Source organism: Eucyclogobius newberryi, unplaced genomic scaffold (assembly GCF_026437365.1).
Source record: "Eucyclogobius newberryi isolate DKJ021-1_F unplaced genomic scaffold, fEucNew1.0.hap1 SCAF_9, whole genome shotgun sequence".
Taxonomy (NCBI): domain Eukaryota; kingdom Metazoa; phylum Chordata; class Actinopteri; order Gobiiformes; family Gobiidae; genus Eucyclogobius; species Eucyclogobius newberryi.
The window spans coordinates 24,621,032-24,645,360 of NW_027316532.1; the positions used below are offsets into that span (position 1 = coordinate 24,621,032).

Sequence of the window (24,329 nt, forward strand, 5' to 3'; positions counted from 1 at the left end):
GTCAAAGCTATACCATTAAACTATCTTGCATTTATTAAATTATTGGTTTGCTCAAATACCTTAAAAAACATGTCTCTTTACTGTGAGCAGCATGATCTCTCCAGCCGGCAGCATCAGACACCTCACCTCACCAGAAAGGTTATACAAAGCACTTTTAATCAGTGACTTGGACAAAAGAATGAATCATAGAAGACTCTAAAAGTTGAAACTATTTATATCCGAGTATGGGAAGCCTCAACATAATGGATCATCTAGTCTGACTGGGATGAAAGGCAGCAGGCATGTTAGTGGCTAACTTCATCTTTGCATTTGTTCAAGTCAAAGTGACAAAAACAACTGCCTAGTCTTTTCAGGGGAGAAACTGGATAACGATGATAGAAAATAGATTGAAAAAAATCACGTAAAATTAGATGTTTCTACGCAGCACGTCTACAAGGGCTGAACAATTTGAGCAAAAATATGAAAAAGCAAATCAATACAATTGTGATTGTTTAAAAAGAGCATTTTATATTTGAGCAAACATCCAATATGGTTGTTAGAAGGGATGTCTGCTCAAATATAAATGCTCTTCCTGTGCATTGTCTTTTTGTGTAATATATGATTTTTTTTTTTTTTTTTTAAAGGTATTAGAACATCTTGAGGTCCAGGCTGAACAAAATAACTTCCTGTCAAATATTTCCTTTCTGGGATTGCTCTCAGATGCCGTGGCAAAACTGGTGCTTGGCCTGAACCCTCATATAGACCAATGAACACAACAACAATGTGTTTCAGATAAGACATAAGTTTTTATTCTGCCATGGAATGATGCAATAATTTCAACTTTCATGTGCAAACTTTACAATTAATTTAGAGGCAAAGAATAATTGTGAACAACATTGCACAAAATCAAACATACGTGTTAAATGGCATTTCCTACCTCCTGAAGTGGTAGGAAAATCCAAACTAGTGCATGCAACTGAATTTCACTGGAATAAAACGCTCAGGCGTGGTGACTTTTTGTAATAAATGTTCAGTACAATGTCTAATTTCACAAGTCGTTAAGGGCTGCAAAAGAGCTATGTGCTGTAACGCATCTCATAATTCCAGCATGTACACGGTATAATTATGTTCCGGCCACAAAATTAAGACTAATTGAAATCTAAAAACAGCCTTGAAATTTCCAAAAGGGCAATTGAGTTCAATTTAACATTATTGCAAATGCCTGTTATTCCACACAGTAAAAGACTATTTTGGGACAACAGAAAGAAAAAAACTTTTTGTGTGGTTGTTTTGAGAATCTTTATGGAGCTAGAAAATGAAGACAGTTAGTCTTAAATGGATTGGTTTTGAGTTAATAACCAACTAAATAAAACAGATGTGTCGGCAGAATATCCAACAAGATTTATATGTATAGTGGAAGCCAAAAATAAATGCGATATACAGATATACCTTTATTCAATTAAACTAGACTTATTTAAAACACGTATATACATATTTGAGGTACATTTAACATACTTAAAACATGTAAAAGCAATTATGAAAAAGGAATGAACAAAATGAACCATGTCTAATTCGTGAATATTGACACACACTTATCCCATATGACTGAAAGGCAACGCAATTGTTCTTTATAGATGAACAGATTCTCGTGTGAGCTCATTGCCCCTGTTGCAAAGGAGTGGAAACTGCGTCATCACGGGGCAGACATCAAAAGCAGTGCATCCACAGGGGTTAACGTCCAGCGGACGGGTTATAAAAACACGTCTATGAACACAGGCCCCAGCAACTGACCGCATCACCAGTTATTACTGGAACTGTGTTGTGGTAATGAATGGACACCAGTTAAGAACGCACTTTGTGCAGGCCTGCATGCGTAAGCATATTCACACATGAAGGTGTGAGAAAAACGAGAATGCCCATGTCAACATTTATTAGCTGATGGAAAACAGACTGATGCCTTTACTGAAGCTTTACAGAGATTCTGTGACAAAAGCAATGAGACTAAAATGGCCTTCGATGTAACTCCAGCAAACTAGCTTTCCTTCTTCCTTTAATGGCAAGCGAACAAACTAAATACAGAAAAAAAAGAAAATTAGGAAAGTTAGAAACAAATGTATTTTAGTTACTAAAGAATTTGTGTTCTGTTTGCCATTGTTAATCTGTAAAGACAAAAACAAGAGATGCTAGCTAACTGTTGTATCAGTTCTGTTGGCCACTGTGTATGACTCCACACAGATGACAGCAGCTTCAGCCGACTCCTGCTCATCACAACGGTGGCAAGTCTGGACAAGCCAAACCGTCCAGTTACATCATGTTGAACTCAGCACACTGCCATGTGGAGCACCAGACATGTCTCTTATCATGCATGTTTCATTACTACTGTCTCCGCTCTGGTCCTTACTGCTCTTCTCACTGCTGCCTGCACTCTGGTCCTTACTGCTCTTCTCACTGCTGCCTGCACTCTGGTCCTTACTGCTCTTCTCACTGCTGCCTGCACTCTGGTCCTTACTGCTCTTCTCACTGCTGCCTGCACTCTGGTCCTTACTGCTCTTCTCACTGCTGCCTGCACTCTGGTCCTTACTGCTCTTCTCACTGCTGCCTGCACTCTGGTCCTTACTGCTCTTCTCACTGCTGCCAGCACTCTGGTTGTTGTTGACTGCACCTTCCACATAGGTTGCCATCATATCACCTGACACATCCATAAGCACATTTCCTTCTTCAGTCGGGTCAGAACTTTCAGAGGAGCTACCGTCTTCGTCCTCGTCACTGCTTTCTGTCAGTTCTCCCTCCTCCTTCCCTCTCTCCACCTCTTCTCGTTTCACCCGTTTCGCTTGTGGTGAACATATTTCAGATGATCCTTTTCCAACAGAGGTTCTTGTTGAGGTCTTTTCCTCTTCGCAATGGCTCAACCTCTCAGCGGTATTACTGACGTTTGACGACTGTTCCGCTGGAAGAGAAAGATCTTAATTGTACTTTTATAATACATTTCAGCACATCTTGAAATTAGTTGAAGTCCACCAAAACACAAAAGCACAAGGGATGGGTGTAATGCATACATGCTGAAAATGTTTAGATTGGAGCTGAAGGCATGTGCTAACAGCCACAGAAAAGAGTGCAAAAGATGACGTGATTCTTTGGCGTCACGCTTGTTCAACTATGAGGCCTAGAGCCAAGCAATTAAGTTATGCAATAAAGGAGGGAGGGCATGTGTGAATGAAAGACTCTGAAATAATGACTGTAAAATGTTAATTGTGAGTTATAAGCAATTATTCCCAAATGCCATCTCCCAGCAGACTGGGGAATTACAGAATGCTTTACTATAATACACCACTCACCCAACAAAGCTCAATCACCTTTGGCCAGGACAGAAACAGACCCCTAACAGTTTTCTTGCTAAATGAGTAAGAACCTCTCAAATATTAAACATTAAAATACAAAAGTATGCTAAATAAGATGCTGTAGTGTAAACAGTTTTTAAAAATCTATGTAGGAAAGAGTGGAAAAATAATCACAAGTGAACCTGGGTTGCCAGTGTCTCACATACATAGACATATATGGTTATATAAGGTTTTTCATACTCGCTTTACATGTATGAGATCTTTAGGATAGGTGCTGGTGCTGGTATTTAGGTTGTGACCATTCAGATTAAAGAAAGATATTTTAGGTTTAAACCAAGGCCGTGGCTACAGAGCCGCGGCGTGGACAAATAGCCCAGCAGTTTCAGGAGCCGCGGCACGGCCATATAGCCTCATAGCTAATCCTAACCCCGACCCCGACCCTAATCCGGCGCGGTCAAATAGCCCAGCAGTTTCAGGAGCCGCGGCTCTGTAGACACTCCCTTAAACCAAACACCAAATAATAACAAGCAACTTGCATTATGTCCAATATTTTTGTAGTAAGATATATATTTTATTAGTATTGTGTTTGAACATGTTTGCCTGGTATATATGGACACAGATCGGTCATGTTTATGAAAGTTCCTTTAAGGTCAAATATGGCCAAATAATTTACTTCTTCATGAACTTTGCCTGCGCTAAATGTGTACTTAAAAAAACATTCCTCTGTACTTATTTCAGCCTAAGAGAAAATTGATTAGTTTTTGTGTATGTAGATATTTACCAAGACGATCTCCGTGTGTCTCCCACTGCCCTTATCATTACATGTGGATATGTCCAGTTGCTAGTTATCACTTCCTGTATGTGTTCCCAGGCCTGGCGTGTGCCATTATCAGGAAGTTTTGATGCTTGACATAATAGAGAAGAACTGTGGCACCAAAGCTTTATCAGTACAAAACACGCACTCTTAGGCTAAAATTATCCCATTCGTCATTCTGGTGGTCTGTGCCTGACTGGGTAATGATAGAGGGCTGAGTGTGGTCTTGTATAGTCATAATGAGAAATACACAGTTGCACCACATCCCATACTCTCGCCATGTAACTTTATCGAGAGTTAAAATGTATTGAAAAGACAAGAGTCCTTAAAATGCGCATGGTGACCGCTTGGAATCTAATCTGTCGTTTCACATATCACGGGGCCAGTGTTCAAGAGGGACTCGTGTTTGATCCTCTTTTTGGCTGTGGCTGCCATTGAGGTTAAGCTGGTGAGAGTGATGCTTAGCAGAACACACTCATTTCCGTTGGGTTGGTGTTGCCATAGTGAAAAATAAGAGCAGGGAGTCTAAAAGTCTCAGCTGAAGAAACCAGGACATGATACAATGCATCTGGAATCAGAACAGTGCATAGTGGCGGTTGAATTTAGGACTTCAGGATCTATTACGACGTCCCATATATCATGCACCGTTAGCCGCAGAGTTTACGCTTCAGTAGCCCGTGTTCAAAATATCATCCATAATTCCAAGTCGGATAAAAATTAGAAAGTTGTAAATTAAGCTGTTCCTAAAATAATCACCAATTTGGGTACACTGGAGATGCACTCATTCCAGGTTATGCCTGTGCATCAAATTGAGATCTAAACATTTAAAACCATTGTAAATAAGAATTTGCTCTTAATGTTTTGTCAGGTATTGTTTTGTAGGATAATATTAATCAACCAATATATTTCTTGTATATGAAATTATTGAATTTTTTTTTTTTTTTTTTTTTTTTTTAAATCAAGCCTAATTTATGTTTTTCCGCATCACTATTATTATTACTATTACTATGAATGATTGTCCAGTGTATACAGACATTACAATTATTCAGGTTCAGAGCAAAATTCAAAAATAGAGGCCAAAAACACATTGAAAAAAAGAGACATTCAAGTTAGTAGAGTTAGTAATATTGTGGCTGTGTGAGCAGTTTTAAGCAAGAATTCACTTGGTAAGACGTTTTACCTGGTCCCTTCAGTGGATAATCTTTCCAGTGCTGCTTCAGCACAACATGCAGTACAGGATACTCAATTAATGTTTTGTAGCTTAGGTTGTCCCTCAGGCTCTTGTGGAGATCCAATTCATGGTACCTGTACAGAGGCAAACAATGAACAGATGTTTCAACTCCACTCAGCTAGAATAAGTGACAGCTGAATAGGGCAGATTATCCCTTCAACATAGCACCTCTTAGGGTGGGAAAATATCGGGCAACCTTATTTTCTTCTCCTTGAGTTTGGCAAAATCTGCAGCTTGTTTGGCGGTGATAGATGTAACTATATTTATTCCAGTGTAGACATTCATCAGAAGCACCTCTTGGCACACAATAAACAACAGAAAACAGAGTGTGCCACCGTTCAAATCAAAGAGATGATATTGCAACAAAAAGGGTTGAAAAGCACATTATCATCTATGTAAAAACCCACAGATAAGTGCAAATACAGACTGTGTAGCTCAGCAAACCATAATAGAAGTTGCACAACGCAAACCAGTTTTGTACCAAGTATCTGAGCCACAAAGGTACTCCAGAATGTGGCTAAGATAATTTGAAAAATGTATTAGTTGTTGCATGGTGCATTAATGATTACAGCTGCCGTCTTTCTATTGAGATGGAAAGTTCGGCTTCAGCAAGACTTAATACCATCTCTCACAGACACTAGAAGCGCTGTTCCCTCCTCCTCCTCAGCCTTGTACAGAATGACATCAGTCTTGTCCCGTCATGCATTAGGGATGGTTGTAAATCACTGCAATAACAGTAATCTGGACCCTCCCGGGACACATGTTTGCTCAAGACATTGGAAAACCATTGAGCTTAGACTGTCAACTCCCAAGTACTACTTGATAGAGCGCTGGATGTACAGAAACTGGCACCATTCCCGCCGACTGTCAAGCCAACAATGAGAGTGCGTCGCTGATCTATTGTTTGTTGTGGTGAATGCAACTGTTGCTGCCTATGTACTGTAGACACCCACAACACGGCCCAATCGAAGCACTGTGCACTTTGACATTTACAGGCCCCACCCTCCTGGGAGAGTTCTGAGGAGGGCTCCAGATCACTTTACATGATACCGCAAATAAACATTTGTTTGGGCTAACACCTTTGGCAACGCAGGATGAAGAGGGGACGAGGGGTTCAAACCAAAGTGTATATTTAGAGCAGCCAAAGAATCCTGTCAAATGAAGTGAAGGTGAGAAAGGAAAAGTTGAACGGTAGAAGTAAAATCATGGTAACACTATAACCCAAATGCATTGTGATTATGTGCATTAATCGATCAATGGGTTAAAAATATAGTCTTCAAACAAGGTCAGGGCCATATCATATCACAGGTGATATATATCACAAGATATGATATGAAAATATATATTGTGATATAAACGTGCATGCGTAGTAACCCTTGTCAAGTATCGATATGAGGTACTAATCAATACTAAAACTACCGGTAGTACCAAAACTAGATATAGCAAGTATCAGTTAAAAAAAAAAAAGGGGGGGCGGGGCTTTCCTGAACAGTTTTTGAATGATCTTGAGCTTTATCAACTAGTATAGGTCCACATGCTAACAACATAAAATGCTATTGAGAATGTCAGTTCATTGACTTTTCTTATGAGAATAGAGTATATTCCCGAGAATCAAAATAGTTAATAGTGGAATTTTACCATAGTAACACTAATGCACAGCACCAGGTGATTTTTCTATCAGGTGAGATACAGCAAGCAGATCATGGCTAATTGCTACTGCTGAAGCCTAGAATGACTTTAAACACATCTATATAGGTATATCTAAAATTATAGTGTTATTGGAAATTGTCTATTATTTAGTTAGTTTATCTTTATAACCTCATGAAACATTTATGCAAATAAATCTGTATTGAAAACTTATTCTTTGGGGTAGATTGAGTGATGAGTCAGAATCAAACTTTATCTGTATTGGATCTACAGAATGTTACTTAGTTAAGTTATGGATGTATTTATGTATCTGAATAAACATTTATTTAACCTGTTTAATTAGTCTTGTCTATGAAAACACATTAGCATCTGTCAAGCAAATGTGTGAATGTGGAACTTTGGGAACATTAGGATAAAAAGCTTTTGGGGAGAAAATTGTGGCATAATCCACTGAAGGTCCTGGTGGTGTCAGATTGTTTGGGTTCAGGCGCTTTTTTAAAGGGATGAGTGGTGTGCCAAGAACACCACCACATCTGGTCTGTATAAAATGTACTGGTGAATGAACAGTAGGCAACTGATGTTCTCTTCAGGGAGGGTCCCACCGTTTCCTTTACAGCAGCTGAGAGCCATCACCACTACTGTTAAAGTGAAAGGAAATTGTTCCTGAGACAGAGCAGATATTATTCAGTTAAGGATAATGTGCAAACCATCAGCACCATTTACGTGCACCAGCGTTTGTACTTTGCAGTACAAAAAAAAACCAAAATCACTTATGTAATGCCAGTAGTGGCATAGGAAACACATCACTTTTGATGCCAAATAACAATTTAGGAAAAGTAAATAAAGTTAATGTATATGTCTACTATAAAATAGAATTTAAATACTGTATTCATGTTCAGATAAATCACAACTGTTTTTTCCTACAACCAAAAATCTGTCCAACTTTGCAGGAGAGCAGAGGAAGCATCTGCAGCTCAAAGACTTCAAGTTGAGCATAGCTTTAGGCCGGGCTGTGGGAGAGCAGAGAGAGTGAGTGAAGAGGGCTAAAGACAGGGTTTGCCTCAAATATGTGAGTGAAAGTACAACTGCTGAGGACACAAACACCAGTGTCCTCAGGGCCTACAAAATAGAGGCTCAAAAACAGATTGTGAGCTCTCCTTTTTTGGCAACAAACCAATAAACAAGCGCTCATCTCGTGACACGTCAACAGGCCGCGTTATCAGTGGGATTGAGCTATGGACCTATGGAATGTGGTTGGGCATCTTCAGAATCCAGCAATGGGATTGAATGAATAAAATATTATATAAGACAAACTGTGGATGTAATAAAAACGTTTCTTTTGTTATAATCAAGAGTTTCTGGAGTGATGTCGGAGAAAAAACAAGCACAATCTTGACAGTGCTACATTTGCCGTCCGTCTGAAAGTGGGCAGGCTCTTTCACATTTAGAGTTAATTTGCATACATCTCTTTGTAGCTGAATTATAAAATCTTGGCATTACATAATAACTCATAATGATTTAAATGCTGCTACTCAGCCCACCAGTACGGCATTTAAACGAACCAGGATTACGACATTATAAAAAGAGAAAGTGGGATGAACTTTCCGACGTCTGAGACCTGACGGGACAGAGCCTTTGCCTCAAAGTCCTGATTTATGACTAACACTGTATTACGCCAACAACAGATTTTAAGCTACTACAAAACATTTCTCAAGAAACGGTGTATTGTACACCTCAGGATTATTGTGACTCATGCTTTCTCCCTGTGGTTATTCATTCATCATCAACCTCCCCAAGATTAAATGTCCGTTCTTGGTCTTTATCCAATCCATTTCCCCAAAAATGCAACTTATACTCCAGTGCGACTTATATGTTACGGTATATACAAGATGTGCCATAAACAATTATGGTCTATCATTTTCATCGCGATAAACGATACATGCATTTATTGTCCCTAGTGCTACGCCATTGTTCAGTTCACACTCACCGTATGGAGTTAGCCTTTCTGCCCTCCGCCTTCATGAACACTTTCACATGTTCCAAGGGCTCCAGGACGTACATCTTCAGCCTGAAACACAAATGTAAATCAATCACGTACATACATACACCTCGTTGAAATAACACAAGTTACTGATAACATGGGCTTTCTAGTGGGTTTAAACATTCCTGTTAAAAGGTCATACTACAAAGGGCTCATTGACTCAAAAGAGTTTCCATGTACAGGTCTATAGAAGAGTCGGTCATGAATGTAATATAGGGAACAATATGAGGAACAGTTTGGCTTCAGATTTGGATTATCAGCTCGGCCAATCGCGGCATCCGTAAATAGCTACATTGGGCAGATTCTTTGCTCTGCAGTTTCGAAGCGTGGAGTTCCCTGTATCAGTGGAAAGGTTAAGCCAGCGTCGGGTGGCTGATTAGAAATACCACTGAGGTCTTGTAGTTATCAAAGAGCACGCCTTGTTCAAGCACAACAGGTAATGTCAGGGGAAACCAAGGCGTAACATAAAAGGAAAGTAGAAAAGAATGATGGGAGTTAACACAATGTAAATGCAACATGATTGTTCTGATAAGGAAGGCCGGTGTAATGCTTCAATCGTCCAACAAGAGTCTTCCATCGTAGAGAAAGTATCAAAAAGGTATGGACGATGTTTATGGCGTTTAACGTATTAGTATAAAGTCTTTCTGACTTTGAGGAAGCAAAAAAAAACAACATTTTCCAGCACAGTTTGAGTTGTCATTGAACTGAAATTCAAGTGTATCAAGATATGTTCTATATTCTTTGACTGGAATGTTCCACAGTATAGCATTAAACTCATCCATCTCACTGGAAAGCAGGTGGATCAGGTCAGATCTGAGGAAAGACGAGCCCACTCATAAGACTGAATTTGATTTCTAGCTATTAAAACAAATATAATTGAATGGTTGATAACCTTTTTAAATCAATCATCTTTGGATTTGGGGATTGAATAAAAAGTCTTTATTTCACACCTAATTTGAGCAAAGGTGGGTTCAAATCATCTATTCTACACTTCATTACTTTTCATAAAGCCCCATTACTCCAGTCTACGTAAAACTGAGCGCTTTTTTCAATCTACAGTACATTCAATGAGCGTATCAGGTAAGGCGTCTTTGGTAAATATTCTTTGGAACAAACGGAACACAACAATTTCAGAAAAGAAAAGAAGTGGCCCAAAAAAGAACAGAAAGTTTGTCAATATTCGTCCTACACAATTGTCCGTTCTGTCCCAATCTCTGGTCAATTTGTCCATATTTAAGTTTGATTTCAACGACAAGCCAGTCTCAAATGTTTGATTTATTTGCAGTTACACACGTGTGCCACTGTGTATATGAAGCCAGTCACTGTACTCTTCAATCACATGTTTTTGAACAGATTTTTGTGCATTGGGCAAATTTCATGTGAATAAATAACCTCCCGCTCTACGGTATTGTCCCTTGTGCTTCTACGCTGCATTGAGGGATGTCAAGATGAGTCAGTTACCGTAATAGAGTTAATTCAAGTCACGCTGTAACTCTAAAAACTAAAAATAATAATAATCAGAAGCTAAATTATGTAATTTAAATTCAAGCTTCTCTAAAAACCTACATGTAAATTAAGAGCCACAGTTCATTAGTAATCAAAGCATTGGACTCTGTAAAAGGCGCTTTGTCTAGTTCCAATAAAATCATAGTGCATTTTCATTTATCCATGTGTCCTTTTATGAAGTCATTCGTGAGGTCTTTTTTTTTAATCTGGCCGTTTAAGTCTCATTAACTTCACTTCATTCATCCAGACAGTTTGATTTCGTACAGCTGGCCACAGGTTAGAGCAATGGTAATCGATGAGACGTCAAGTGTGACATCGAATTAAGGATTTCCCTGTTGTTTGGTCACGGTGTCAATAATCCAGACTCTGAAAATGTGATATTGTGACATCCCTTGGCCGCGCCGTTGTCATCATCTTCATCACTCGCACTTTTCGTGAGAAACTAAACACAAGGCGGCGGCCGTTGCCAAGAGGGGCTGCGCCTTTTAACTTCTGTAGAGAAAACAATTGGCCTGAGCAGTGACTCTGAAAGGTCGGCCAAGCAATACATCAAACAGACCTCAGTGGGACTTATCGCGGGGCTGGCTGCATTGTTTTTGTTATTTTGTGCTAAGTGACCAGGGAAAACCAAAATAGTGTGTTTTTCCCCCAGCGGGTAATTCAGTGGCTTTGCTGACTAATTCTGACTAACAAAGTCAATATAGAAAGTGACTTTTTTTTAACCGCAATTAACTTATTACAAAACTAAACTATGGGCAAGCCTCGGAGCCTGTGTAGAATCTTATTGTACATTTGGCTTACTTTTGACGAGCCACAGGGTCCGACTCTGTGCGGTGGATGTACGGGGTCAGAATTTGCAGGAGAGTCAGCTGATCGGACACCCTGAAAGAACAGAGGACATTTTACATCATCATCGCTTATGGGACACACGGACGCACACACAAAAAAGTTAAAATTAAAAGCTGGGAGTAACAGTTTTATGAGAAAAAAAGAAAACAATTATGTTCAACTGGGACAAACTCCATAATTAAAACTGAATGTAGCGTGTAATATAAAGCCCTGTAATCATCGCAGAGACTGAAATGACACATACGTAACGTTTCAGGTAGGTGGTCCAGAGTATGGCATTAAACTTACATCGTGCATTTATTCAATTAGCTTGCTTTGGTGTTTTTATTGCTGAAACTACTGTAAAAAAAAGCATGCTTTTTCACTGTGAGGGCTCATCCGCATAGTAAGACGAGTTTAATGTCCTACTGTGGGACATTCCAGGCAAAGCAACAACCTCAACCTGTCTAACATATAATTATGTAACACACACACACACACACACACACACACACAAGCGTGAAGCTAACAACTAGCACAAGAGCGCACTTCCTGGTTCTCTGATAATAAAATGCTTCATAATTAGATGTAGACAGTGCACAGTGGTCACATTTTGACCACACACACGCTGCTTTTACAGGCGAAAGTGATTTTGCACAACTACATGGACAAAAATCAAGTAAGAGCCCATTGATCCTAATCCAAAATCCTCTCCTTTGTTTGAAACCCTTATCATACTGCACATTTCTCATAACCAAACCCATAAGTGATGACGGACTTGCACCAGTAACTCACCTCCTCTGAGTGAACTCTGCACTGCTGTGGGGGAAGACGAGCTTCAAGTGCCACATGAAGCGCTTCTCTCTAAACACAAACACACACATCGTTAGTCGTAATGTCTTCGGCCTGACGCGGCGATAAACATGAGGTCACCGGCTCTTCAGCACAAATGTTTGAAATCAGAGTATCGGTCCCTGAACTGTCAAAAACAATACGCCTGGCTGCGTCCAAGATTTTGTCCATCTGCGCCGAGGAACAAACCGGCGTAACCATGGCGACCGCTCTTTGACAGCAGCTGGTGGATATCACTTGAAGGGATCGTGTTTTGGGTGGTGACGCTTTACGCGTTGCTGGGCGCGCTCATCAGAACATGCATCGCCCTGAGCCGCTAACGTTTCTATCTCTGGATGTCATTGTGATGCAGAACATTACACCAAATTGTGATACAGCGACGCAAAGAGAAAAACTGTTCTTGTAATCCACCTTGATGTTCCTCGCGAGTCAGTGACAGAGCCAGTGACCTAGATCAGACAGTCTTTGGTCAAGTGCCGATCCAACTACAAAGTGATTTACTGACCGAGCCCTTGCAACTCTGGGTGGAGTCAACTGGAGCGTTCAAGTTCAGGCAGAGAAGCTTAGATGAGTCCAAAAATGAAGAAAGTCAAATTGAAAGGCAAATACACAGGAGCTTGTCATTAGAACCAAAAGGACACCAAGGCCCCGAATCTGAGGTTTTTCTTGGTATTTGAATAAAATCAGTATCTACTCATTTAATCTGGCCTTAAATAGTCACTCCAAAAAGGTATGCAACCCATTCAAATACTGGAATAAGTTGTACAAAGTAGCAAAGGTTCTTGGTTCCTAGATGTCAGATGGTTCTGCTGGTTGTGCATCAAAAATAACTCTAAGAATAAGCTTGGGGCGACTAAATATATTGATGATGGAGCGCTAAAAAAAAAAATCTACATTCATCCAAAATGTTAAAAAATAGTGATATTAAATGACATAATGAAATCATAATTGACACACAAACATGGATTGAATAGGGAAATATTGACCTTAATAGTTGCATAAAAACAGTGGCAAAAAATGGCAGCATAACATTACACAGCTTATTTAAAGTTATCCTCACATTCATTTATATTGTATTTTTTTCTTTGTCACATTAAACAAATGCAAACGTTTTACAGTACCAATTTCTTGACCATAAACAATAGACTTTAAATTTGATCCCAAAAATAGTCAAATCTCTTTTTCCAAGTGCTTCAAACCACAAGCTTTTACAGGCCGTAGCCCTCGCAATTAAATTAATCTCGGAAAATAGAAAATGATTCAATCTCAATTAAAATGCACCCAATTGCAGCCTTACTAAATGGCGATGAGTCTAGAATATTACAACATAGCTTGCAGGAGGGAATGTTAAGAAAAAAAGTCTTTCCAGATCACCAATTTAAACATAAGCTCTAAATATAGCAGCTCGTAACAGAATGAAGTGGGCTATAATTATCATGGTACCGGTAGTTCAGTTTTTACATGTCGTTAACGTCATGGGAACTACGTTTTACCTTCATAACAAACATTACAGCCAAAAGGTGTGAACAGGACCGAACCACGTGCACAACAGGCTGTAAAAAGGCGGTTATGAGTTTCCACTGGATGTGTAGACGCTTCTGGAGGGCACCGTCCGGGTAACACCTTATCTGGCTCTTTTTTTTTTTTTTTAAACACAAAAGTAGGATACAGCAAACTTCCCGTGAGTCACAAGAATCTATGTGTTTGCACAATGTAATGCGTTTCGGCCATGTCAATACATGCGAAAGTGAGTGAGTGTGGAGGGCCAGGTGATTCTCACATTACACAGAGTGGAAACTATGTATTTCAATGGAAAAAAGGCTTGCCCAAAGAAGCAGGCAGGAATCCAGGCCAAACACATACCTGGGAAATGGGTGGTTGTATTTATTTAATTATATAATACGAGTTGAGCTTTAAGGTAAAAGTTTAAGACGATGTCACTTTGGTGGTGGAGGGTTGTGTCTGTTGCCATAATTACTGTACATCAACCTATAGTTCAATAAATGACAGAATTAATCATTTGAGTTAATATTTATTCAACATTTTTTTGCACTGGCAGCTCTATTTGTCTTGTGGTGCATAATTATTATATTGGTAAATAGTTATTATACATATCAACTTGCCTATACATTGTGATTATTTGTTGTATTTACAAATGGCAGTTTTATAGATGAATAGTCCTTCAGGAAATACCTTACAGATTTTATTTTAATTCTGTAAAGTTAGAATATCAGTGGATTAAAGTGGTCTTAACGTTACTCTAATATTTTATGAAACAATCTTATTTCAAACACTCGTGAAAGGCCTACTTGTGTCCATGAAGATGTCATTGTTTTGCCAAGAATGTTCGACAGTACAACTAAAAATCTTCGTGGAGACAAGCAGGTCACAGGTCAGATCTGTGGAGTAAAAATACATGTTTTTAGGTATTTGTTTAGTAATATTAACATTAAATTGTATTGAATAAATCCTTGTCTGATTCCATGTAGACAAGCAGGTGGCACACTAGAAAAGTTACATAATACACCTTTAAAATGCATGACAGGTTTTTATGATTTGCTAATTTTGACTTTATTTGGTGTATTTATACCTGTTGTAAATATAAATGATAGTTTTACATCAATCGAATAGCTATATGTGGGGAAACTGTTGAAAAATTTGTGGAAAATAACAGGAAGTGACATCACATATGTACAATTTACACAAAAGAAACATCTTTTTTTTTTTTACCCTTACACAATAATTCAACTAAATAAAGGTGTGTTTACATATTTTTATTAGTAAAATAAAAAAAAAACTGGGCAATAGACATAATTAAGTTTTGGGCCAATTTCCTAGTATGATGTCATCAATTACAAACAAGGAAGTACAATAATACACCTAAAAAAATTTGCTATTCCGGGATAAAATATTTATAATTTTTAGCTAAATTTTAAACATATTTACCTCAACTCTATTTCAGTTCAATGAGAAGACCAACCAGTTATAGGCACTTTAACTTGCATCAAAAGCCAAAATTTCAATAAAATCAAAAATAATCGTACGTTAATGCAATTCACGTCTGCTAACTCCAACTAACTTAGCACTTTCACACAGTTTTCCCACAAGCGTTGCCTCTCTTAAAAAGCAGGCTTCCATAAACAACTCTTTGTTAGTCAAAAACAGCGCTGTGATGTAGACTGGGTCTGCAGCGACGGCCGCAATAAAACACGGTCAGTTTCAACAAACGCCACACTTGTTCTCACCACTTTAAACTGTGGGAGAATATAACGCTGGACCCGTCTTTCCAAATTAACGTCGACCGCTTTTTGTCCAGCCGCGTAAGAGTAAGCGCTTTTAATTTTACCCACCACAAAATACGGTGATTTTCCAACGTGGAACAGGAGCCAATTGTGCCGCGAGCCGCTTTGAATCCCAGTGACATAAACTACTGCGTTCGTATAAAGTCACTTGGCTGTGCTTGGCTGCTTTCGGAGGACCAGAAATAAGCCAGGTTGAAAAGAAGATTGATGGCTTTATTAACTCTCCGTTGATAACTGGACAGATTTGTTTTTGCCATCGTCTCCGCGATCTGGCTTAGCGTTGTGTTTATTCCGATACTTGACAGCAATTTCAATATAATGACATTAAAAAACATAACAAAATGTCATGAGACAAAATAATAGTAATTTAATATTACCACAAGGTCTTGAAGTTAAAGATGAAATTCAGTCCAACTTAACCCTATTTATTATGATTTTTTCCCCCCTCAGTATTAATATTTGCTTGCATGTGTGATTGCAGCTGCTTATTTTCTATATTTACACTTTAAGCAGTCATATTTGCCCCAGTAGTTATTTTTAAATGTTTATAATAACGCAATGGACAACAATGTAAGATGCCATTTAGGGGTGGACAATAGTGACAGAAATTAGCAGCACGACATATATATTTTGTGGAGTATTCCGATAACAATAGTCGTACAAAATGACGTTTTAACGCATTTCGATCAGTCACATTTTAGTTGAAGTTTAACTCTCATTTTGTATCAGACAAATGTGAAATATCTGTCAAATCTGTCAAAAAAGGTCAGAAAGTTTATATCGTAACTTAAATATATATACCGTATTTTCTGGACTATAAGTTGCACCGGAGTATAAGCCAAAAAATGCATAATAGAGAAGAAAAAAACATATAAGTTGCACTGGAGTATGAAATGTGGTTGCAAGTGTGAAAATAACAAATATCACATATAGGTCGCTCCGAAGTATAAGTCGCACCCTGGCCAAAACTATGAATAAAAGGCACAACTTGTAGTCCGGAAAACAGTATATAAACAATAACTTATTAAAATTGTGCATACCTTCAAAACAACATTAAAAAAAATGGTATCTGCATTTTCATATATGCCAATGTATGTATGTATACTCCAGTTTGTTTCTATGGGAGAACAATTCCATCATTGGGGGCAATAATAATCCTCAATGAAGTAAGTTTTTGACAAGTGCATTAGGGGCTGGATATGAATGTGGTGAAGTGGCGAGTGAAGAGCGCCATCGCAGCCAGAGTCCAGGAGGCAGCTGCAGCGGTGGAAGGAGAACTGACAGAACTGGGGGCCCGGCGTCTCCACAAACTCCACGCCGTCCAAAGCCTCAAATGGACCAAAATAATATCAGGCATTGATTACAGGCAGCTGAAGCGAGTCAAGTCGAGCCAGAGCTGCCGCGATATCCAGTGACTGGTTTTAATGTTTTACAAGCTGTTCAACTTCAAAAATGCTTTGTGTTGTGGTGGTTGTGTGTCCTCGTGCCATCTGTACACGTGTGTGGCCACTGGTCACGACAGAAGGAATTATTAAAAGAAAACTTGGTGGGAAAGAAGAGCCAAATACAACAAAAAGAATGAAGAACCGGGAACAAAAAGTCGTAGGGATGATTTGAATTTCCCAGAATAAATAGACATACAACTATAAAACTGAATGGATGCCGAGTAACTTTTCTGGTGGAGGGTGCGCCACCTGCTCGTCTCCATGGAGATGCTACATTAGGGCTGCGACAAAAGAAATTCTTGGCTGACCAACGAGCTCTGTGCATTCATTAGTGACTAGTCGAGCGTGTGGCGCTGGCAAAAGCTTTTTAAATGATAAAGTATTCAAAAGCTCAAGGGAATTAATGAAATGCATATTAAAATACTGAACACCATATTTATTTGTAAAATGGCAGAACAAACTCGTGATTTGCAGTCAACACTAAAGGATAATTTTCCCTGTGCATACTCCTTTCTGCTGTGGTCCATGTAAAGTCTTGTAATACCAATAAAATAATAATGCAATAATAAAAAACTTGATAAGACAAAGACCAACCGAACCAAGTTACAGAACAGATCAGTGGAGGGGAAGCACAGAACCAATGCACATTTCTCCAGACTCTTTTGAGCAATAAAAGTAATTAAATAAATGCTACACAAATGTATTGCCAAATTGTGCAAGGCCAGAACAAACTGGTGGTCTGAGAATCACACAGTGTACCTTAGTGGCAGTAAAAAAAGCAAAACTCTGTTCAGAAACCTGCTGAAACGGCCGCATGCCGCTCTGCCGTTGTCTGCTCTGCTTCAGCTCCGGTTCGACGAGGCTCTGACAGTCACAAGTGAAGCTGCCGGGGTCAAGAAAACAGTGAGGCGGCGAGTGTGATCGTTTCATCGGAATCGGTGGAGAGCAGTGAGGCCGGCGCGTGTTTATGGAGCACTGGCGGTCATCAATCTAATCAGGTTTCCTTTCCGCATGTGTGCATTTATTAATCACACCCTTTGCCAGACACTGAACAGGATTCCCCAACTGTTTCCTCAACCTTTTCTGTTAAAAGTTGCTCCAACTTCTTTCGCCATTGGTCAAAGAGCATTTATTTTATTGCAACGGCAGGTCGAGTGCTTAATATTTCCTTGTACAGGGCAAGGCAGGGCAATATGGTGTCAATTTATATCAATAACAATATAACACATGCATGAATGTTGTTCAGACTACGGTGTTATTTTTGATACTTTTGCTCATACCATTAGTAGAGTAAAAAAGACACATAGCAAAGATGGGTTTTACTGACTTTTGTGACTAAAATGAGTAAATTGTATATTTAGTACCGTATTTTCTAGACTATAAGTTGCACCAGCGAAAATATGCATAATAGAGAAGAAAAAAAAATATTCATTGCACTGGAGAATGAAATGCGCTTGCAAGTGTGAAAATAACAAATAATATCACATAGTATAAGTATATAAGTATAAATATAAGTATAAGTCGCACCCCGGCCAAAACTATGAAAAAAGGTGCAACTTATAGTCCGTAAAATACGGTATATAGTATTTACTTTGCGACAAAATTAGACTAATAATAAAGCATTTTATTTCTCGACAACCTGAAGGTAAAAGCCAAAAGCAGAACTCTTGATTGGCTGCGCTCGGGCGATCAGACACAGCTTCACTTTGCCGTCTTCACCGTCTGGAAAAAGCAGTTTTAAAGCAACGCAACTGCTCGAAAATGAAAGCATGGAGATATCAACAATGTGCTCAAGGGTAAGGAACACAACATTCGGATTTGCATACCAACTAGCTCCTTTAACGGCGTGATAATCAGGTTTATGCAGACAGATTCATGGCTGTGCCATGGGCTCGCCCGTCTCTCCCATAGTGGCCAACCTGTACATGGAGCACTTTGAGAAGAAGGCACTGGCCTCATTCTCAGGCATAGCCCCAAAACTGTGGCTCCGCTATGTCGATGATACGTTTGTAACAATCAAGGAACAAGAGCTGGAAACCTTCTCTGATCACATCAATGCTGTGGACCCACATATTAGGTTTACAAGAGAAGACGCTAAGGAGAATCGCTTGGCCTTTCTTGATTGTTCCACGATCAGAGGAGAGGACGGGAAACTCCAAATAGAAGTATATAGGAAACCTACACACACGGACCAGTATCTGCTCTTTGGTTCCAACCACCCACTACAGCACAAGCTGGGGGTGATCAGAACCTTACAACACAGAGCTCAAGGTGTGCCCACCAGCTCAGAGGGCAAGAAGAAAGAGGAAAAACATGTCCGAAATGCCCTCTCAGCCTGTGGTTACCCCGCTTGGGCTCTCAACAGAGTGAAGAGAACCAAGAAGCAGGACAAAAGGGAAACTGAACAGAGAAGGAAGGGTGTTTCTATCCCTTATGTGTCTGGCCTGTTGGAAAAACTGCAGAGAATTTTTAGACAACACGAAGTCCCTGTTTATTTTAAACCAGGAAACACTTTAAGACAAAAACTGGTTCACCCTAAGGACAAGTTGCCGACTCAAAAACAGAGCAATGTAGTTTATTCGATCCAATGCAGTGAAGAAAGCTGTAAAGAACGGTACATAGGTGAGACAAAACAGCCTCTACACAAGAGGCTTTATCAGCACAGAAGAAATACAAGTTCAGGACCACAGAGCGCCGTGCATCTCCACCTTGAAGCCTCTAATCACTCGTTTGAAGACGGTGAGGTGAAGGTTTTAAGCAGGGAGAAAAGATGGTTTGAAAGAGGAGTCAAGGAAGCTATTTTTGTTAAAAAGAAAGACCTTCTTTAAACAGAAATGGAGGGCTAAGGTTTAATCTTCCTGTTATTTATAATGGGATTCTGAACCCCTGGAAAGGTAGAGGACCAGGACCAGGACATGTAGATGCTAATCAGGTACTCAGGGTGGTTGAGCCAGGGTCTCACAAAGACAAAGAGGATTCTAATAGCCCATTAAGATTCTGAATAGGCTAGCTCAGTAGATACAAGGGGGGAGTTTCTGTTGAAACAAACAACTCTTTCTACTTCAGGAAGGTTCCTCCCAATGGGTGGGTCTTACCACAGAACAGTATTAATATCGGAGTTCTCGATCTAAATTCTTTTATTGACAATGACTCTTGGATGAGAGTCGAAACGTGTATTTTTTTTCAAACTGAGTCCAGATGACTACAACTGAAGCTTTTTCTACTATTCTCTAGACTATATTCGAGATTCAGTTTAACCCCAAAGCAAACTACGATATAATTTAGCCCAGTTGTTTTGTAAAGTAAACATAAATGCATAGATATCCAGATTAGAGATGAAAGATGTATATATATATATATATATATAAAAAAAAAAAAAATGGCAATTAATGTTCAGAGATACAAGTTTGACTACCAAATATATTGTCTATAATTAAAAATGACTTCAAATAAGACACAGAAACATCTAGTGAAAGTGATATTTCTGCCCTTAAAATGGTAGATTCATGGTCTGTGCTGGACTTCAACCTCAACCAAGGATTTACATACACATTTTAGCACGTTCCTGATGCATTGTTCAAATACAATCTGCATATCCTAAACGAGATTGATTCATTATCGTCAATATCGCGCACTGTAAAGCCAGATGGAGGTTTAGTTGTCTTGGGGGGTCTCAGTATTGTTAACGATACAGATTGCCGTCGATGAGAACACAAGCTTGCTATGCCAGACTGGAGCTGTAGAAAACATAATTCCCCCTTTACACGGAGAGCAAGTGTCCTGCCAAATGCCAGCTTTTTATAAAATCGCTCACCATGAGGTAGACTTAAGACACGGCCTGGTCTTTTTTAGGCCAGTTTCGCTCTCTTCATGCCTCGTTTTGAAATTAGTTAATGGGAAAAGAGCAAAAAGTACAGCCGTTACTTTTGCCGTGTACATCATCGGCGCTCCCAGGCTCACGTTGTGTACGTAAAGCTCGCTGCCATCCGTGAAAGCCTTGGACTGGAGCGCCTGCCAGTAATGATCCTAGTCTGGCATTGAGAGCGAGTATGAATATGTCGCTAACCAGCTGCAGTCACACGGCTCTCACATCTGCTTCTGATATTATGTACTTGGTGCACTGCATTCTGAAGCACATTCCCCCCTCCCCTGTAATTTATTGTACACCTTTTATCCGATCACTCGTGTCTCTTTGCAGGGCTGTGAATGGGATATGGAACAGTAATTTTCAGCAAGATGTACCGATAGATCCAGCACTTGGGCTACGGTTTCAGCAAGTATTCTAGCTCGACATTACCAAAGAAGACAGAACCAGCTGTTTGGTATTCTTGTTTGTCACAGTCAACAGTTTCCTGGACATTACAGGCTTACAAATAAAGCTTAATATATCACTTAATTAGCCAGACTACAATCCCATACTCTTTGGGTTTAAATGAGTGTCAGAAATGTTTACCGAGGACTAGACAATCAGAACTTTTTACTTTTATTTTTCTTTGCAGCATTGACAAGTGTTACACAGGAGTGGATATTTTAGTAGTTGTTCAAGTGATGTATTAATAAAACACAATCCTGAGTAATCCACGCCCTCTAGGTCTTTAAAGAACAGTTCACTGAAACATCACCATCTGCTCTGGGGCCGAGATGGGGACTTGAGGCAACTAGTTTAACAAGAGTGCCATCCTGTGGCCAAGTTAAACAACGCTACTAAGTAATAACATTCCAAGTTACCAAAGACTTGAACTGTTATTTGAATAGTAGCGTTTTCATGGAATGTTTACTTACTTTGAATAGAAGAATGTTGAATTTTCTTTGCTTCTGGTGAAGGTGCAAGGTAGAAGCCTGAGGGTGATATTCATTTTTCTGGCTTTGGACATGAAGCATTTTGCCTAAACAAAATAAATACATTATGTGATCAATAATACAAACAAGAGCAAACTAGTCAATATAAAATGAAGGTTCCAGGGTGCCCATTATGTTGGGTTGAGCAGTAAATCAAAGTTAATTGAGATTTCTAATTGTCACTGGTCAGCTTTGGTATTTTTAATCGATGTTGCCAGCCAGTCTTCGGTCAGTAAAAGCATGTTGTTTGGAGCAGAGTTTATTGTTTGGAAATGAAAAACAAACAAACATTGAAAGCACTATGATTTTTTTTAATAAGAAAAAAATATATTGAATCAAAAATCAAGATAGGTCAATTGTGAGGAAAAACAATGTGATTTATTTGTGTGGCATGAGGCCCGGCCCAAGCATTACATAACTAAATCTAGCTGGATTTTCTGTATCCAGATATTTTCTTAGTTCAGTTCAGGAACTTGCTTATAAAACCAATGAGCAGCTAAACATGTGCAGCAGCAAAATCAAAAATAACATTAAAGATTTAATCGTGGCGTTGTGTGGTTTCATAAGTCCATGTTTTAAGAGCTTAGGCTGTAAGGTAGACTAAACAAGACATGACGATGTGCCTATTATTATTTGACGGCTGATAGGATAAGCAGACAGACAGCTGTGCAAATGTATTTGGAGTCTACAAATCGTGGACAGAATTAAGAATAAACAGTTACTGAATTGCACATACCAAACACCAACTTACTTTCATAGTAACATGGGGAACCCTAATAAGAGTGTCTCTAGTTGCTCCGTCAGAAAACCGGCCAGTGTCTTCCAGAAATCTGTAATCTGCAGCACATGAACAGAAAAAGTAGGGTTAGAATATTCCTGAATTTGAAGACATGTACTTCACAGTATTTGCTCACCATTGAGAAGATTCATTTCATCAAACTGCGAGAGAGCGACAAAGGCCGTTTTGTCCCGGACTCCACTGCAGCCTGTTTCTTCCTTATGCTTTTTCACACAGAGCAAACTACAGAGGGGGAAATAATCTAATTCAAGATCAATTAGTAGGTGCCACAAAAACAAATCAATTATTTTTTTTTGTAACGCCCGAAATCACAACAGTGGTTGCCTCGACGGGCGAGCGAAAACCTCACTAGAGAGATTTCTGATTGTTCACACCTGTGCAGGTTTTGACAAGGAAACGTTAGAGATTTAAAGTTATTATAAAATGCATGGTACTGTGTCTTCCAAATACAACAGTTACTCTAAAAATCCATTGAGTGACCATGTGTTTTTGGTGATGCTTTCTCTTGAACATGCAAGCACACACCAAAAATCTGATATTTATTAGTGGGTTTGCTGATGATTTTACTGTGTGTAGCCAGTGTTTCTTTATACAGAAATGACACAAACAATCCATATTTTAATCATTTTACTTAAACAATGCACCTTGTATAGAAAATAGATTGACTGCAGATTAAATATAGTTCATGTATGCAATATCACCAGAATAAAGTATCATTTGTTTTACCGATTTTAAATCCAGCTTGTCTTTAGACAATAGCTGCAGAGATTAAACTTTGGGGGCACCGTATTCTCCTCCAATAATGTGAAAGAGTGATTAACGTGTGATTAACATGTGCTCACCCGCAGGAATGCGTCAGACAGCGTGGACACGTGTACCGCGCCGCTTCAGATCCACAAACCGCACAGCTGCAACAGAGAAGGAAAATGTAATGAAGCCATCTCTGTTTAAAAGTCTAGTACAAGTCGCTCTTTTAGGTTTTTGTCGTCTAACAATTATGTGATGATGTTATGTCAAAAAGATTTCAAACAGACTAAAGAAAACTAAAAGTGGCCTCTAAAGAATAATTATGCTGTAAAGGACTTACTTAGACAAAGAAATCTTTCTTTTTGTCCCTTTTGTTTCTTCTTCGAGACGGCGATTCTCTAGTTGACTCTCCATATTTGTCATTTGGACTGTTTTGGGTGAAAGTACTACGTTCATATCGCCACACACGCGTGTTGAAGCAGAGCATCAAAACAAACCTACTTCCTGTTTCCACAGTGCGAGGGCAGCACGTGCAGATGAGTTCCGGTGTAATATTGGGTAACACCGTCCCCTGCTGAACAAAGTGGATACTTTCATAATGTTTTTTATTGTAAGATACAAATCAGGGAATTTCATTAATTCACATTCTAATATCTTTAAATCCCCTGCTCCATGGAAATGAAATAGGATCAACTTCCATCCTGTTTAATTTTGTTTTTGTGTTAGGGATGTCACGATATAGAATTTTAGTGTTACGATTATTGTGAGAAAAGACATCAGACATTATCAATTATTCACGATTATTGAGACTGCAGTGAAATCTTTAAATACATTTTTTAGCAGCTTTGTGAAATTTAACTTTCTGAAAGACAAAATAAAAGTTAAATGTGACAAAAACAGCCAGATAAATAAAGTTATTTACAAGTCTATTTTTGGAAAATATATAGAACTAAAAATAATT

The 24,329-nt window shown here is 39.0% G+C and overlaps 1 protein-coding gene across 1 annotated transcript; it reads right to left on the reverse strand.

Moving 5' to 3' along the window:
- Positions 1-1,410: 1,410 nt before the first annotated feature.
- znhit6 (zinc finger HIT-type containing 6) lies at positions 1,411-23,896 on the reverse strand. The gene is made up of 10 exons (XM_072438853.1): positions 23,709-23,896; positions 23,464-23,529; positions 22,737-22,843; positions 22,574-22,659; positions 21,766-21,869; positions 12,180-12,248; positions 11,358-11,438; positions 8,997-9,077; positions 5,312-5,436; positions 1,411-2,926 (listed from the first exon to the last, which is right to left on the reverse strand). The coding sequence occupies exons 1-10, from the start codon at positions 23,822-23,824 to the stop codon at positions 2,289-2,291; spliced, it is 1,473 nt and encodes a 490-aa protein (XP_072294954.1). The 5' UTR covers positions 23,825-23,896; the 3' UTR covers positions 1,411-2,288.
- Between the last annotated feature and the right edge of the window lie 433 nt (positions 23,897-24,329).

Excerpts from the sequence above, each read along its gene's own strand:
- znhit6 (XM_072438853.1), bottom strand. The coding sequence starts at position 23,824 with ATGAACGTAGTACTTTCACCCAAAACAGTCCAAATGACAAATATGGAG. Across the intron at positions 21,870-22,573 it reads TTCCCCATGTTACTATGAAA|GCAAAATGCTTCATGTCCAA; the intron begins GTAAGTTGGTGT and ends TATTTTGTTTAG. Across the intron at positions 2,927-5,311 it reads TTATCCACTGAAGGGACCAG|CGGAACAGTCGTCAAACGTC; the intron begins GTAAAACGTCTT and ends TTTCTCTTCCAG.